Source organism: Podarcis vaucheri, assembly GCF_965113315.1.
Source record: "Podarcis vaucheri genome assembly, chromosome: 15".
NCBI lineage: Eukaryota > Metazoa > Chordata > Lepidosauria > Squamata > Lacertidae > Podarcis > Podarcis vaucheri.
Window position 1 is genome coordinate 2,875,443 of NC_138753.1, and position 16,707 is coordinate 2,892,149.

General features: G+C 50.3%; 1 protein-coding gene across 1 annotated transcript in view; it reads left to right on the plus strand.

The window, feature by feature from the left end:
- Positions 1–14,140: 14,140 nt before the first annotated feature.
- Positions 14,141–16,707, plus strand: part of ABR (ABR activator of RhoGEF and GTPase) — a 132,257-nt gene continuing 129,690 nt past the window's right edge. Inside the window, exon 1 of the mRNA XM_082201717.1 lies at positions 14,141–14,729. Coding sequence (XP_082057843.1) covers positions 14,156–14,729 — 574 coding nt within the window. The 5' untranslated portion in view covers positions 14,141–14,155. The remainder of the gene's footprint in view (positions 14,730–16,707) is intronic.

Genomic DNA, 16,707 nt, shown 5'->3' on the forward strand with positions numbered 1-16,707 from the left:
TGATCAATTACTGGACACAAATCAGACACAGGCTGATAAAAGGTTGGAGGAGCTGCCTCTCGGGTTTGTGGGCCTAACAGCAAGGACACCGCAATTTGTCAGTTTTGCGAACATTTTTTGTTTGAGGTTATATTGCGTCTCTTGCCTTCCCTCCACGGAGATCAAGGGGGCATTTAATGTCTCTCCCCTGCCCTACTTTATCCTTGGTGCACATGAACTCATCTAGGAGTGCCATCCTATGCATATTTTCAATTGAGCATAGTGACTGTTGCAACTTCCTGTAGCAGGGAGTTCCAGAGGTTTGTTGGGCATCAATTGTGCAAAGGACCAATTGCCTGGTGCTTTTAAATTTATTTTCTGAAGCTGATAAAGATCTTAAAAATAACAAACTTGTTTCTCACCTTTTGACTGCAGCAAGGATGTCTGCTATTTATTATTGTTTATTAGACGTGACCTCGAGGTGATTCACAAGATAAAAATTAAAGGTAAAAACACAAACGGGTTAATCAAAAACAGCAAAACAATAACCTCCCTCAAACATATTTAAAAGGCTGTAGAATATTAATCAGCCGAAGACCTGGTTGGAAAGGAGCATTTTAGCCTGGTGCATAAAGATGTATAATGAAGGCAGCAGCCAAACATCCTTGGAGAAAGCATTCTGCAACAGGGAGCCACTGCAGAAAAGGCCCTGTTCTCATGTTGCCACCCTGCAGACCTCATGTCAAGGGAAGTAATAGTGCCACTGTATTCTGCTCTGGTCAGACCACACCTGGAGTACTGTGTCCAGTTCTGGGCACCACAATTCAAGAAGGACACTGACAAACTGGAACGTGTCCAGAGGAGGGCAACCAAAATGGTCAAAGGCCTGGAAACGATGCCTTATGAGGAACGGCTAAGGGAGCTGGGCATGTTTAGCCTGGAGAAGAGGAGGTTAAGGGGTGATATGATAGCCATGTTCAAATATATAAAAGGATGTCACATGGAGGAGGGAGAAAGGTTGTTTTCTGCTGCTCCGGAGAAGCGGACACGGAGCAATGGATCCAAACTACAAGAAAGAAGATTCCACCTAAACATTAGGAAGAACTTCCTGACAGTGAGAGCTGTTCGACAGTGGAATTTGCTGCCAAGGAGTGTGGTGGAGTCTCCTACTTTGGAGGTCTTTAAGCAGAGGCTTGACAACCATATGTCAGGAGTGCTCTGATGGTGTTTCCTGCTTGGCAGGGGGTTGGACTTGATGGCCCTTGTGGTCTCTTCCAACTCTATGATTCTATGATTCTATGATTCTATGATTCTATGTGGAGGAGGCTCACAAAGAAGGGCCTCAAATAATGATTACAGGGTCTGGGGCAGTATATACAGTGGTACCTCGGGTTAAGTACTTAATTCGTTCTGGAGGTCCATACTTAACATGAAACTGTTAACCTGAAGCACCTTAGCTAATGGGGCCTCCTGCTGCCGCCGTGCCGCCAGAGCACGATTTCTGTTCTCATCCTGAAGCAAAGTTCTTAACCTGAAACAATATTTCTGGTTTAGCGGAGTCTGTAACCTGAAGTGTATGTAACCTGAAGCACATGTAACCCGAGGTACCACTGTATGGGGAGAGGTATAAACCATCCTTGAGGTATTGCGGTCCTGAGCTGTTTAAGGCTTTATAGCACTTTGAATCGGGCCGGAAGCTATCTGGCAGGCTGTGCAGCCCGGGCCAGGATCGGTGCAATACGCTCCAACAATTGCAACAGGACACTCCAGCAGAACATCGGGACTAGAAGGAATCACATTTGCAGCTCGGCCCACGACTGCCTTCAGGAAGATGGAGAGGTGGAAAGGAATGCCCATTCATTTGGGGGAAACGAATTGATTAAAAGGGAGGGGATTGCAGTCGCCTGCTCCTACCGCCTCCCTGCCTGCTCTCACTCCACCTCCAGCCTCCTAGGAATGTCGATCCCAAAAGCCGGGTGGCAGCTAGCCCAGACAACTCCCGCCGCAAAAGGGGACAGGAAGACCTCTGTTTTCAGGGAGCAAATTATTTCCCCGGCCTCTTTTATCACCTGCTCCAATCTGTCTCGCAACCGCCCTTCCTTCCTGGTCCTTGGGCGGGGGCGTGGCTGGGACCCCCTAAGCAAATTCCTGCACCTTGCAGCTCAGGAGATGGAGGAGGGAGGGAGAATGTAAGGGCATAAGGAGAGCCCATGCAGGATCAGGCCCATGCTGGATCAGAACCCAGCATCCTCTTCTCGCAGTGGCCAAGTAGATGCCCCCAAGGGAAACCAGCATGCAGGATCCGGGCCCAAGAGCAACTCTCCCCTCTTGTGGTTTCCAGCAACTGGGATTCAGCAGCACGGCTGCCTCCAACCATTGTGTGGCGGGGAGTTCCACAGTCCCGCTATGCGCTGGGTGAGAAAGGACTTTCTTTTATCTTTTATTTTTATTATCTTGTTGTTTTATTAGATTTATATGCTGCCTTTCATCGCAAGATCCCTGGAAAGGTTCACAATATAAAAGCACAAATAGTTAAAACAGAAACAACAAAACAATAACTGCCCCCCTCCCACAAACACATTTAAAATATTATTATTTGTTAGGTTATCTGCCCTGAATCTTCAGCTTCACTGGATCTCCCGGAGTTCTAGTGTTAGCAGAGAGGGAGGAAAACTTCCCTCTATCGCTTTCTCCATGCCATGCCTTATTAAACTTCTATCATGTCCCCTTTCTCGCTGCCTGCAAGAAACACTGGGTAGACTGCTGCTAAACTCAGAGGCTCCACTGAAACCTGTACTTTATGTCTCCATTGACATTTATTTTCTTCTTAGCATATACCTGCTCACACAGCCTAGTTTTCTTGCCATTGTCATTCCAGGTTTTGTGCAAATATAGCATTTTGTGGCGTGTGTGTGTTTCAGGGCAGGGAACTCCCCCTCCAACCCCCATTTGATTTATCGCTTTCTACCCTGTTGGCAAGATTTACAAGCCTGAGCACCCAGAAACGGGTGGCAGGCGGACCTGGCGTCAGGATGATTTCTTGTCACACCGTAAATCTTGTGGTTCGGGGAAGGGGGGGGCAGCTTTCCGAGAAAGACCTTCTCTCCTAGCTCTGAATATTTGGGGCATGTAGGGGCAGTGGGGATGGGTGGCTGAGTGAATTATAAGAGACAGGCACCTGAGTTTAGCAGGGGTGCAAAGTGAGGCAGGAACAAACAGGTCTGGGGCACCAGCAAAAAATAATATCATGGTTTTGGCCAACAAGACAAAGTATTTGGGTTTTTTTTAAAGAAGAAGAAGGCTTGAACCATATCAGGATCTGTCTAACTCCATCCCCCACCCGGACATCCTGCTTCCGATGATGGACAGCCAGGTGTCCTGGGAAGCTGGACAATAAGGCAGTGACCATTCCTCAATGGTTGTTTCCCTAGCATCTGGTATACAGGGGTAAATGGCATCAGGACATGGAAGCTCCACTCAAGCCCACCATTTGTTTTTATAAATAGGTAAAGGTAAAGGGACCCCTGACCATTAGGTCCAGGCGTGGCCGACTCTGGGGTTGCGGCGCTCATCTCGCTTTATTGGCCGAGGGAGCCAGCATACAGCTTCCGGGTCATGTGGCCAGCATGACGAAGCCGCTTCTGGTGAACCAGAGCAGCACACGGAAATGCCATTTACCTTCCTGCCGGAGCGGTTCCTATTTATTTACTTGCACTTTGACGTGCTTTCAAACTGCTAGTTTGGCAGGAGCAGGGACTGAGTTCACCCCGTCGCGGGGATTCGAACCGCCGACCTTCTGATCGGCAAGCTCTAGGCTTTGTGGTTTAGACCACAGCGCAACCCGCGTCCCGTTTTTATAAATATACTGTATACCGCTTAATTACAGTCATCCCTAAGCTGTGCACAGGCTCTTCAATACAGTGAAAAGAAAAACAAGTTAACGCTATGAAGTCAGAATTTGCTCAAACCGCCTGCTAAATAATATTAAAAAATAGTAATAATTCTGTAGTCACCGGAAGTTCAACAGGGAGGCCTGTCTGACCTCAGCTGGATGTTCCATAGAATCGAGCAGATTCTATGGTGGATCTGAGCTGTGCACCAGATCCACGGGGGGCCACTAACAAGGACTCCCCCACCAAAGAAAAAACCAGCGATCAAGCAGGGATAGAAGACGTCTCTATGAACACCCCTCTGCCCTTTTTAAATATCTATCAGCTCGCTAAGGTTGGTTTCCTTGCTGTTGTGCTTTCATTGCAGTCCTTGGGAGACTCTGTCCCTAATCCCAGAGCCAATCTATCGTGCTTCCACCACCTATAACTAAAGGCTGCGCCCAAGGGGCTAGTCCCTGTGGAGTAAGCTTTGAGAAGCCAGGGCCTCTCCCCTCCCTCTGGGGCTGTTTTCTCTTACAGAGCAGCCACAGGCAAAGCAGAACGTTAATCTGGGTTGCCCATCGCCCCACACAAATGGGGCGCTGTGGGGTCGCCTCCTCACCCCTCTAGCAACCAACCCAGGTGGGCTGTGCAGAGAGAGCAGCTTTGCATTAAAAAACATTATTATTATTATTATTATTATTATTATTATTATTATTATTATACCCTGCCCTCCCCAGCCAAGACCGGGCTCAGGGCGGCTAACACCAGGCATAAAAACAATTGATTAAAATACAACTTAAAAACAAGATTAAAGTACCACATTAAAATGCAGCCTCATTTCAGTAGAAACTCAAATAAAAAACTTTTTGGGGATGAAAACGTCAAGTCAACACCAAGGCCAACTGTCCAGGCTGGGCCAGAAAAAAGCCAGGGAAGTCCCCAAGTAGGAGTTCCAACACAGAAGGAGAAAGGAGAAAGGAAATAAAGAGGGGGAGGGGGTCAAGTTGATTCCAAGCCAAAGGCCAAGTGGAACAACTCTGTCTTACAGGCCCTGCGGAAAGAAATCAGATCCTGCAGGGCCCTGGTCTCATGAGGCAGAGCGTTCCACCAGACCGGAGCCAGTGTTGAAAAGGCCATGGCTCTAGTTGAGGCTAATCTGACTTCCTTAGGGCCCGGGACCTCTGTTGCTGTTTATGGACCTTAAGGTCCTCCGTGGGGCAGACCGGGAGAGGCGGTCCCGTAGGTACAAGGGCCCTATTGCATCTTCTGCTGCAGGATTTCCATTCTACACAAATCAAAGAACCCAGGAAGAGTCCTGCAGGATCAGGCCCATCTACTCCTGCCTCCTGCTCTCACAGTGGCCGACCAGATGCCCCCAAGGGAAACCAGCAAGCAGGACCTGTCTAATCCTCTTTTTAAGCCATCCAAGTTGCTGGCCATCCCCGCCTCCAGTGGCAGGGAGTTCCATAGTTTAACTACGTGCAGCATGAAGTAGTCTGAATCTGTTGGGACTTGTGGGGTGTGGAGGGGGGCTGTGTATGGATCAACACCATTGCCACGTGGTCTTGTGGGGGGGAATATATTCAATTGGGGGTTCAGTTGCTCATTCTTCCTCTCCCATCGTTTGCGGCCAGGTCATTCCTGCAGGGCAGTCAGTAGCATGGTGACACCACACACACACACACACACACACACACACACACAGGCTAAATGGACCCTGCCCCTCAACAACTGGGTGTGGGCGAGCGCACTCTGTGACAAGTGGTTTTGACAATGGGGGGGTCATCTATTTTTTCTAGGAGGACTTGGGCTAACTACGTCATGGGAAATATGCTGCCATTCCCCTCCCTGGCAATACGGGATGCCAGCAAGGCTAAATCAATTCGTGCAATTCCCATTGTATGTTAGCCGGTTTAATTTAGTTAAGTAGCTCCGATCGCTCCAGCTGACAAATGTCCAATAAAATGAGTAAATACATAAAGCGAGCCACATTGCGCTCTCTCTCTTTGAGCAAGGGCGGGGGCTCCTCAGCCTTTTAACAGTTTGCTGTGGGGTGGTAAAAACAAAATAACACCCCACCCTGCTGTAAGTTTATGCAGGATAAAGGTGCCTGTTTCGTTTCATCCAATCGCCTTGCTTGATGGAGGCATTTTGATGGACGCATCAGAGTTGGGGGTGGGGGGCAAGAGATGGACCCCTCCTTAATACACTCACTTTTCATTGATTTTGGTGACTCTGGATTTTCTCCTCTGTTTCCATCCCTGAAAGGAAGGTTACATTGTGTTCTGGCTCTCTCTGGTGGGAGAATTAGGAAGTTCAGGTGATCTAATGTGGTCTAATGGTTAACTCAGGCACCCCCAAACTCAGCCCTCCAGATGTTTTGGGACTACAACTCCCATCATCCCTAGCTAACAGGATCAGTGGTCAGGGATGATGGGAATTGCAGTCCCAAAACATCTGGAGGGCCGAGTTTGAGGATGTCTGGGTTAACTGTTTCCAAACCTCCAGATGTTATTGTACCCTCGCTCCCATCGCCGCTGACCATTGGGCATGCTGGCTGCTGGGGCTGCTGGGAACTGGAGTCCCACAACATATGTAAAGCGCTGCTTGGGCCACCCCGTGTTAGAGTGCCAGGCTATGGACCCAAGGGGGCTGGGTTCAAAACCATACCACCCTGGATGACCTTGGGCCAGCCATACTGCCTCACAGGGTCGTTGTGAATGCTGAGACACCATGTAGGCCACCCTGAGCTTCTTACTGGAAGCCGGGGATAAAATTGTTGTCATTTCCTTAACAGACGTCCTCTGCCTTTGCGTTAAAGACACGGGAAGGTAGTCTGAAGTGCGGAGACACTGCCTTATCGCTGAGTCAGACCATCTAGCTCAGTATCGTCTACACTGACTGGCAGCAGCTGCCTGGAGTTTCAGGCAGGGTTCTTTCCCATCATTAGACCCCCATGCTATTCTTTAGCTCAAGGCTATCAAATTCAGAGGAGGGACACGGGTGGCGCTGTGGGTTAAACCACAGAGCCTAGGACTTGCCGATCAGAAGGTCGGCGGTTCAAATCCCCACGACGGGGTGAGCTCCCGTTGCTCGGTCCCTGCTCCTGCCAACCTAGCAGTTCGAAAGCACGTCAAAGTGCAAGTAGATGAATAGGTACCGTTCCGGCGGGAAGGTAAACGGCATTTCCGTGCGCTGCTCTGGTTCGCCAGAAGCGGCTTAGTCCTGCTGACCACATGACCCAGAAGCTGTACGCCGGCTCCCTCGGCCAATAAAATGAGATGAGCGCCGCAACCCCAGAGCTGGTCATGACTGGACCTAACGGTCAGTGGTCCCTTTACCTATCAGATTCAGAGTTTTTGTAAGTGGTGTGGTGCACCACCTCACAGACCATATTATAGGGCATCTTCCCACAAGAAGATATTTACTCTGAGGTCCTGTTCCCGGCCCTGCCAGGAGATGCCAGGGATTGAATATAGGACCTTCTGCATGCCAAGCAAGTGCTCTGCCACTGAGCCACACCCATGAATTTGCCTTTGTTTTAAAAGCAAGTGGCGACTGCAACAAAATGTTGCAGCACATACATCGAGGGCGGTCGTGCGTCTTGCTGTATGGAAGACAGTCCTTTGAGTTGAAGGAGCCATCTCTCGGAAAGGCTGTGTGGTGTTCTTTCTTTCTTTCTTTCTTTCTTTCTTTCTTTCTTTCTTTCTCTCTCTCTCTCTCTCTCTCTCTCTCTCTCTCTCTTTCTCTCTCTCTCTCTCTTTAAAATCCCATTCTCCGTCCGCAGCAGGTGGACAGCAGCTTACAGGCAGCCTGGAGCAGTGGTTAGAGTGTCACACCAGGACCTGGGAAACCAGGGTTCAAATCCCCACTTGGCCATGATGCTCACTGGATGTGACGGCCTTTCAGTCTCGCCTCCCTCACAGGGTTGTTGTGGGGACTGAATGAGGAACTCCTTGGAGAAAAAGGTGGGATATTAATGCAATAAATGATAAATAGAAGGGAAGAGGCACATATCTGAGCACACTTTCCCCCACCCTGGAGAGACATGTTGCATGATTTCTGTTTCAGTGACAGAAATTTTCTGCACCTAAACATTTAAGCTATCGTGCATTTTTAAAAATAGAAATCAATGCCATCTGTTTCAAGTGATGTGTGCCTCCTCACCAAGCTGTTTGGGGATCAGGCTGGTCTATTCTCTCTCCCCCCCCCCGTTGCCTCAGTTTCCCCCTTGCTCTTTTCTAGCAGATCTTCACTGCTCAGTGTCTTCCGGGTGACCACTGAGCTGGCTCCATTTTCAGTGAACTGATTTTGGGTTCCCTTCCACCTTCATTTAAAAAAAAAGCAAAGAGTGCGTGGTTGTATTTCCACAAGTGGAACATGCTAATAACTTGCTCTCGTTTCTCAGCGGCTCTATTTGGCGGTCCGATTCTGTTGGCCCCCAACCAGCGGTCTTTGCTGTTAGAGGAAATAGGGCAGCCTAGCAAGTTGCATTTATTTCATTTCATTTCATTTCAGTTCCTAAGATGTATACACTGCTTGATTGTAATACATTGTGTGTGTGTGTGTGTGTGTGCGCACACACACACACACACACACATATACACACACACATACACATACACGCACGCACACACAAAATAGTTTACCAAAAAAAAATCACTAAGAAAAATTAATGACAATATTCCTCTTCTTATTTTGAAATTTTATTTTTCTTTATTTTTTTGGACAAAGTAATAATCATAAAATAAGTAAGAATAAAAAATGTGTGCCCCACCACCAAGAACATTCCACTGTAACTATCCAACCTTCCTAAATTTCAACACTTCTTGCGACGGTTTGACCCCTTTTCATTTTAACAGTACAAATTCTACAAACACCCTCCATATCTCCTCAAAATCATTTCCCCTGCATATTCCCCATCTTTCCTTAATGGCACATGTTAATTTATCATTAATAGCTATATCCCACACCTCTTTGTACCATTCTTCCATTTTATATTCTGCTTGCGCCTTCCACTTCCTAGCTATAATAATTTGTGCAGCTGTTAATAAATTTGTGAGCAAGTCCTTCATAGCCTGTGAACCTTCCACCCCAATGTAAATTGATAATAATGCTACCTTTGGACTAACAACAATAATTTAAAACTCTTTAAAAGTTAAAATAGCAATACCCGAGAAACAGATTAAAACCTGCACCAGCTTTCTAAACATCTAGGTGAGCTTGCCTTCACAAAAATGCTTTCAGCAGCTGCCAAAAAGCGGGCAGTGATGTCAACAGGCGGGGAGTTCCGAAGTGTAAAAAGGCTGAGTTCCTTGAACTGCAAAATGGGTATCATGGGGCCCCTGTAGCAGTCCAGTTCCACTGATGGGAGCTGTCAAGTGGGCGTATGTGGGGGAAGACAGCAGTCCCTTCTAGAACAAGAATAACAGCAGAAATGAATGGTTTTGTAGCTGGCAAAAGGCAGGCTTAAGTTGCTCCTCTGCAAAATGACGGCCTTTGTGTCCACACTGGGGGATAGGGGGTGTCCTGGATTTTTGCTGCCCACAGGATCTTGGGGGCTGAAAGGGCATCACAAGAAGGCCCAGGTGTGGCGGGGGTCCGCTCCTTTATATTCTTTACACGTACGATTGTGTCGCTACTCACCCTAGTAATAGGGTTGTCAAATTTGCAGATGACACAACTGTGATTGGGCTCATCCCTGAAAGGGAGGGTGAAACGGATTATAGAGATGAGGTGGAGCGGCTGACAGAGTGGTGCAGAGCTAACAACTTGCTCATAAATACAAGGAAGACAAAGGAGCTTGTGGTGGACTTCAGGAGACAGAAGAGCAATGTCCAGCCACTTTTGATTGATGGGGTCTGTGTGGAGAGGGTAACAACGTTCAGATTTTTGGGCATTGAATTACAAGAGGATCTGTCCTGGAGTGTCAACACAAGGGGGCTTGTGAAGAAGGCGCAGCAGAGACTGTACTTTTTGAGAATTCTAAGGAAAAACCATCTTCCGCAGAAACTGCTGCTTGCCTTCTATCACTGTGCCATTGAGAGCGTGCTCACTTACGGCTTATGTGTGTGGTACGGAAGCTGTACTACCCAGGACAGGATGGGGTTGTGCAGAGTTGTTAAGGCAGCAGAGAGCATTGTTGGCTGCCCACTCTCCACCTTAGAGCAGATTTATGCCACAAGGTGCCATAGGAAGGCACTGGACATAGTAAAAGATCCATCGCATCCTGGTCACTGTCTCTTCGAGCTCTTGCCGTCGGGACGGAGATACAGGACGATGAAGACAAGAACGAGCCGTCTTAAGAACAGCTTCTTCTCCAGAGCGATCTCAGCCCTGAATGGGAAGCCCGGACTTTGAAAGTCATCTAATCTCCCTTGCTGTATTGTACTGTATTGTTTAATTAGTGTTTTTATGGAGCAGTCAAGTAATTTCGTTGTCCCCGAAGGGGGCAATGACAATAAATTTATTATTATTATTATTATTAAAAGATTCAAACGGCTGATGTGGCAGGAGGCTGGTGAAGGAGGCGAGGCAATGGAAACTGTGGTCTCGCTACCTCACACCAAATTCCACAAGCTGAAGTTTGTGGGTTCGTCCTGCAGATGCTCTGTCGCTGACTTATGGCCTTTCCTCTAAAAAAAATAAAAAAGAAAGCAAGATCCTAGTCCTCATACTTCTGGGGGAAAAGGCTGATTTAAAGAGGAATGTAAGAAGATGCCTTATAATGGGTCAGACCTCTGTCCTAGCTCAGTATTGCTCTCTGCCCGCTGCCCCCAAATCATGGAATCATTGAATTGTAGAGTTGGGTCATCTAGTGCAACACCCTGCAACGCAGGAATCTTTTGCCCAACTTGAGACTCGAATCCATGACCCTTAGATTAGGAGTCTCACGCTCTAGCGACTGAGCTGTTGTGACCGTCTCCTGACTTGTCTTACCTGTAGGCAACTTGCAGATGACCGCAGTGCCTGGAGAAAGGCAGTCAAGTTGTGCATCCATGGCAGTGGCCAGAGGAGGAATGCCCTCTGGGAGAGACAAAATGCCATAGTACATCTGCAGCAGCACAACCGGATGCCTTCCTCTGCCCCGGCTGCAACAAAACATGTCTCTCCTGTATCGGTCTCGACAGCCACAGCAGACGCTGCAAGCTTCTGACAGTTTGTCTTCACCCCCAAAGCACACTCTGCCATTGTCTCCAGAGACAGATGGGTGCCAATTAATAGGCATATGCCGCCTTTTCATCCAAGGAGCCCAAGGCAGAGTACTTGGCTCTCCTTGCCCCCATTTCATCCTCACAACAAATCTGTGAGGTACGTTAGGCTGACAGAAGCAGTGACTGCCCCCCCCCAAGGTCGCCCAGCGGGCCTCATGGCCGAGCGAGGATTCGAACCCTGGTCTTTCCCAGGTCCTAGTCCCACACTCTAACCATTATACCACCCAGGCCCTCCTGTCTCACATACACTCATACACGTGCTATTATTATTTTACTAAGCACTTCCGAGCAATGACCAACCTAGACAGCATCTTAAAAAGCAGAGACATCTCCTTGCCAACAAAGGTCCGTATAGTTAAAGCTCTGGTTTCCCCAGTAGTGATGTATGGAAGTGAGAGCTGGACCATCAAGAAGGCTGATCGCCAAAGAATTGATGCTTTTGAATTCTGGTGCTGGAGGAGACTCTTGAGAGTCCCATGGACTGCAAGAAGATCAAACCTCTCCATTCTGAAGGAAATCAGCCCTGAGTGCTCACTGGAAGGACAGATCCTGAAGCTGAGGCTCCAAGACTTTGGCCATCTCATGAGAAGAGAAGACTCCCTGGAAAAGACCCTGATGTTGGGAAAGATGGAGGGCACAAGGAGAAGGGGACGGCAGAGGATGAGATGGTTGGATGGTGTTCTTGAATCTACTAGCATGAGTTTGATCAAACTGCGGGAGGCAGTGGAGGACAGAAGTGCCTGGCGTGCTTTGGTCCAGGGGGTCACGAAGAGTCGGACACCACTAAACGACCCAAGAACAACAACAAAGTACTTGGGCTGCTTTCTGCTGAGGCTGAGCCGCTTGTGGAGACACATCCGTGGCGCACGTCCAGCGGGGGCTCAGCAGATCCCCCAGGGAGCAAGTTGGCTCTAATGCATGTGGCAGAGTTAAAAAGAAAAGAGGGGGGAAAAATCTTGCTCCATCAGCACTGGGAGGAGATCCAGGAAAACACTTAGCCAGTGTCACTGAAGGCTTGTTTATGGCGCAGACCTCCCTCCCCTCCCTCAAGCCAGCTGGTTGCATCCAATCCATTTCATTTGATCCAGTGGGGCAGCGGAGGGAGGGAGGGGGAACCGGGGAGAGGAAAGGTCTCCGTGCGCGCCTGCGGATGTGCGCGCCGGTGCCGCTTCCCAACCGACCGCCGGCCGCTTGTCGCGAGCCTCGGGTCCATTTCTTGAATGAATGAAAAACAACCGGCTGATTTGCTTCCATCAAAGCAAGCCTGACCTTCTTCCAGCGAGCGAGGGGGGCTTTTTCAGAAGTCCGAGGATGGAGGGCTGTGGAAGGCGGTGAGGAGCGAGGCTCCCTTGGAAGAACTCGGCGGAGGACCCCCGTCTTCTGGTTTCCAGGCTGGTGAACTCGGGAGGCGAGAGCGAGACCCCCAAACCGTGTGGGGTGTCGGTGTGGGTCTGTCCTCGGCTGCGGATCGAAGAGGCAGCCCTTGTCTCCAGCGCTGTCCCGTAAGCGTCTTTGCCGTGGAAGACAGCGATGGCAGGCGATGGAGAAGACCGGAGGTGGCCGGGTCAGGAGCTCAGGTGGAGAAGTAGGGGTGTCACAGCCGGGGGGGGACACACCAGCCAGCCCCCCAACCTCAGTTACTAGAAAACAAACGCGGTTAACCGGGGGTCAGAATTTTGCTTTGGAGATGTTCGGATTTCTTTTGCTGTCACCTGGCAGATGTTCTTGTATATGTTTTTTAATTGTTGGGACTTAACTAGGAATGACTTGTTTATTTCTTAATTGCCTCTATATCTCACATGCTCCTCCAAGAAGTTCAAGGGGGTGTAAATGGTTCTCCCTGCCTCAAGCCTAATTCCCACAACAACTACCCTGTGAGGTAGGTCAGGCTGAAAAAGGCAGCGACTGGTCCAAGGTCACCCCGAGTGGGGGAGTTGAACCCTGGTCTCCAGGGTCCTCCTAGCCCAGCGCTCTAACACTACGCCACACTGTCTGTCAGGCACTTATCAGCCGATTGCTTGGCGGATTAACATGAGTTGTTGTCATTGGGCTGTTGTTATTAAAGGTAAAGTCGTGGCCGACTCTGGGGTCGCGGCGCTCATCTCGCTTTATTGGCCGAGGGAGCTGGTGTACAGCTTCCGGGTCATGTGGCCAGCAGGACTAAGCCGCTTCTAGCGAACCAGAGCAGCGCATGGAAACGCCGTTTACCTTCCCTCTGGAGTGGTACCTATTGATCTACTTGCACTGGTGTGCTTTCGAACTGCTAGGTTGGCAGAAGCAGGGACCGAGCAACAGGACCGTCGCGGGGATTCAAACCGCCAACCTTTTGATCAGCAAGACCTAGGCTCTGTGGTTTAGACCACAGTGCCACCTGCTTGGCCCTCCAGCAGTTTTTGGACTACAGTTCCCATCATCCCTGACCGCTGGTCCTGTTAGCTAGGGATGATGGGAGTTGTGGTCCAACAACAGCTGGAGACCCGAGTTTTAGAACCCCTGTAAGGCAGTGGTGGCCAAACTTGGCCCTCCAGCTGTTTTAAGACTACAACTCCCATCGTCCCTAGCTAACAGGACCAGTGGTCAGGGATGCTGGGAGTTGTAGTCCCAAAACAGCTGGAGGGCCAAGTTTGACCACCACTGCTGTAAGGCAACCAGACACACATTTCTCTAGAAATATGAGGAAACGATCCAGACCCTTTTTTCACGTTTGGATTTTTTTTTTTTTTGGGGGGGGTCCCAGACATTCTTGCTCTCCAGCAAGCTCGTGCACCGCGCATTAAGGGTCCTGCGCGGCTTCTTGCACGCAGGAGCGCGCGCACCAGGCCCTGGGATAGCAGCCTGGGACGGCCTTTGCAGCCCCGCCTGCTGGGCGGATCCCTCCGGGCGGAGATTGGGCTGGCCCAGGGCGCCGAGAGCGGAAGAAGCTCCCGAAGCGAGAGGAGGAGGAGGAAACTTTGGGGAAAGTTTGAATTTATTTGTGCTCCGGGGGAGGCGGACGGGCGAAGACCTTCCGCGCAAAGGAGTGGGGGGCGGGGCTCTCCATCCTCGCCAAGGGACCCTCCGCCCCGGGAGGCCCCGATCCGGCGCCCAGCCATGGGGGACCCGGAGGGAGAAGGGGAAGAAGCGGCGTCGGAGTTCGAGCGCCACTGGCGCCTCGAGTTCCCCGGCGAGGCGGCGCCGGCGCTGCGCCTGCACTCGGTGGCTTCCATGGAGGAGGAGCTGGGCCGGTGCCGGCGGACGCTGCAGCGGCTCCAGCGGGCCCTGGAGGAGGAGAAGTTCAAAGTGGTCTACTTGGAGGCGGCGCTGCAGCGGCGGGGAGGAGAAGGAGGCGGAGGAGAGCCGCCCGCCCCGTCCAGCCCCGGCGCGCCCGGGGCGCACAAGGAGACGCCGAAGGGTCTTTCCAGCCCCGGCGCGCCTAGGGCGCGCGACTCGGCGCCGGGGGAGCCCCCGTTGGCCCGGCGCTTGCCTCCGCCCCCGCCCCCTCGCCTCTGGAAACGCCCCCCAATTCGGGAGCTCCCCGACGGCTGCGGCTCCCCCGAGCGCCACCTGCGCCTGGTCCAGGAAAGCGAGTCTCCCGGCTGCAGCTGCGACCCCGAAAGAGCGGGAGGAGGAGGAAACAGCGACTGGAGCTGCACCAGCTCCGACCACGAGGATGCTTCGTCCGTAGGTAGGTCTCCGGGCGAGGAGAAGGGGTCCTGGCACGCCCCACCCCACCCTCAGTGTCTCTCCCATTTTCCAGAACGACTGTGATAGACTGCGTCTGGCCAGGGAGGCTCCATTGAAGTGACTTGGCTTTGTCCCGTTTTATTATAACAGTGTCATTCCTGGGCTATGACCGCAGCTTTGGGACTTAACTGCCTTGTGCTGAGCTACATCTTTGGGCTCTCTGGCACTCGTGGAGGAAAAGGCTGTCTCTGGCTTCTGGCCAGGATGGCTCTGCTTCTGAATGCCAGTAGCTGGAAACCGCAGGAGGGGAGAGTGCTGCTCTTGTGATCAAGTCCTGCTTGCAGGTTGCCCATTGGGGGCGTCTGGCGCCAGGCGCATTTTGCACCAGGCTATCAAAGTGAGGATGCCCAGGCGGCGGGATGGTGTCTAGCCCCAGGATCATTGGATCTGGGCTGTTTTCACACACTAAGACCACATCCTGTAGAATTCTCGCACTTACATTTTATCTGAATGAATTTCAGGAACCAAAGTGGTTTTTCTGTGCAGCCTGAGCAGGAGCAGTGAACACGTTATAGTTAATTGTTGTAGTTTGTCTTCACTGACCCCACCCCAACTGCCCTGCTCACAGCTGTGAAGAGTATTCCTACGTTATGAATGGCCACCATTAAGAAAAAGAGGTAGGAATAAGCCACTATATGTGTGGACTGTCCCTGGATCTAGTGACTTTCCTTCTTTAAGTTCTCTAAATTCTTAATCTAACTCAAGGTTGCCATATAAACTAACCAGATGTTTAACTGAGTATCAGTCACAGTCAGTCCGTCATCTGATATTCTGTTTTGGCAACTGTAACCTTGATTTAAGGAGCTATTTGCCCCTAGCTTATATATCTGAGTTTCTAACACTGCTACCTTAACTTGCTGGAGAATCAACATCCCTTGATAAATAAATAACAACAACAAATTAAGTGCCTCTGCAGGAAATTAATAATACATCCTTCAACAAAGGCTAATGGATGCCCTCTTTAAACTTCTTTATGGTTACATTGTATGGTTTTATGGCTTTATAGTTGCAAACCGCTTTGATGTATTTTTTTTATGACAAAGCAGTAGGCAAACAGTTTTTATAAATAAATTGTTGTTGTTGTTGTTAATAATAACAACAACAGTTTTTTGGGCGCAAACCTCCCCCCACAGCCCAGCATCGCAGACCCCCCCAGCTCAGCCTTAATAATCAGACCTGGAACCAAGCCCATTGCTTAAAGCAAGACTTGGGTTTGTTTTCGTTCTGCCGGCCGCAAAGCCTCTCCAGGGAAGACCGAGGCAGCTCCTCGGAGAGAGCAGGATTGATGCCGCTGTCAAAATAGCTTAATAGGCCCAGGACTTTCAGGAAGAGCATATTATTGCCGGGTTTTAATTTGGCCCCTGGAGGCAAATCCTCTCTCAGCTACGCACACATCGCTTTGAGGGGGTTACGGGATTCATCCCCGCTGGAAACGTCCTGGGGTGTTCAAGCCAGTTTTCAGCGCAAACACTCAATATAGAGTTGTCTTTACAGTAATGGGAACCCAAGGTGCCCCTGAGCATGTATAGAGGGTCCCGTACTCATGTCTGAGTGGCCACACCTTCCCCAAAACATCTGGGGTTACAGGGAGGGTTGGGATTAGAGGGAAATTAAACATTAAGACGGGATTCAGTCTCTTGGTGCAGAAGTACTGAATGTCATGGCACAAGGCAAGGGGTGCCGGACTCCAAATCCCGTTAGGCCACAGCTCAGTGGCAGGACAGCTGCTTGGCGTGCAGAAGGTCCAGGTACAACCCCCCCAAACCCCAAGGCTGCCTACACACCATACATTTAAAGCATATTTTCCTCGTCCTCTGAAGAACCTTGGGAACTGCAGTTTAAAGGTGACACAGGAACTGTAGTTCTCTGTGGGGGTGAACTACAGTTCCCAGAATTCTTGGGGGGGGGCGTGTGCTTGA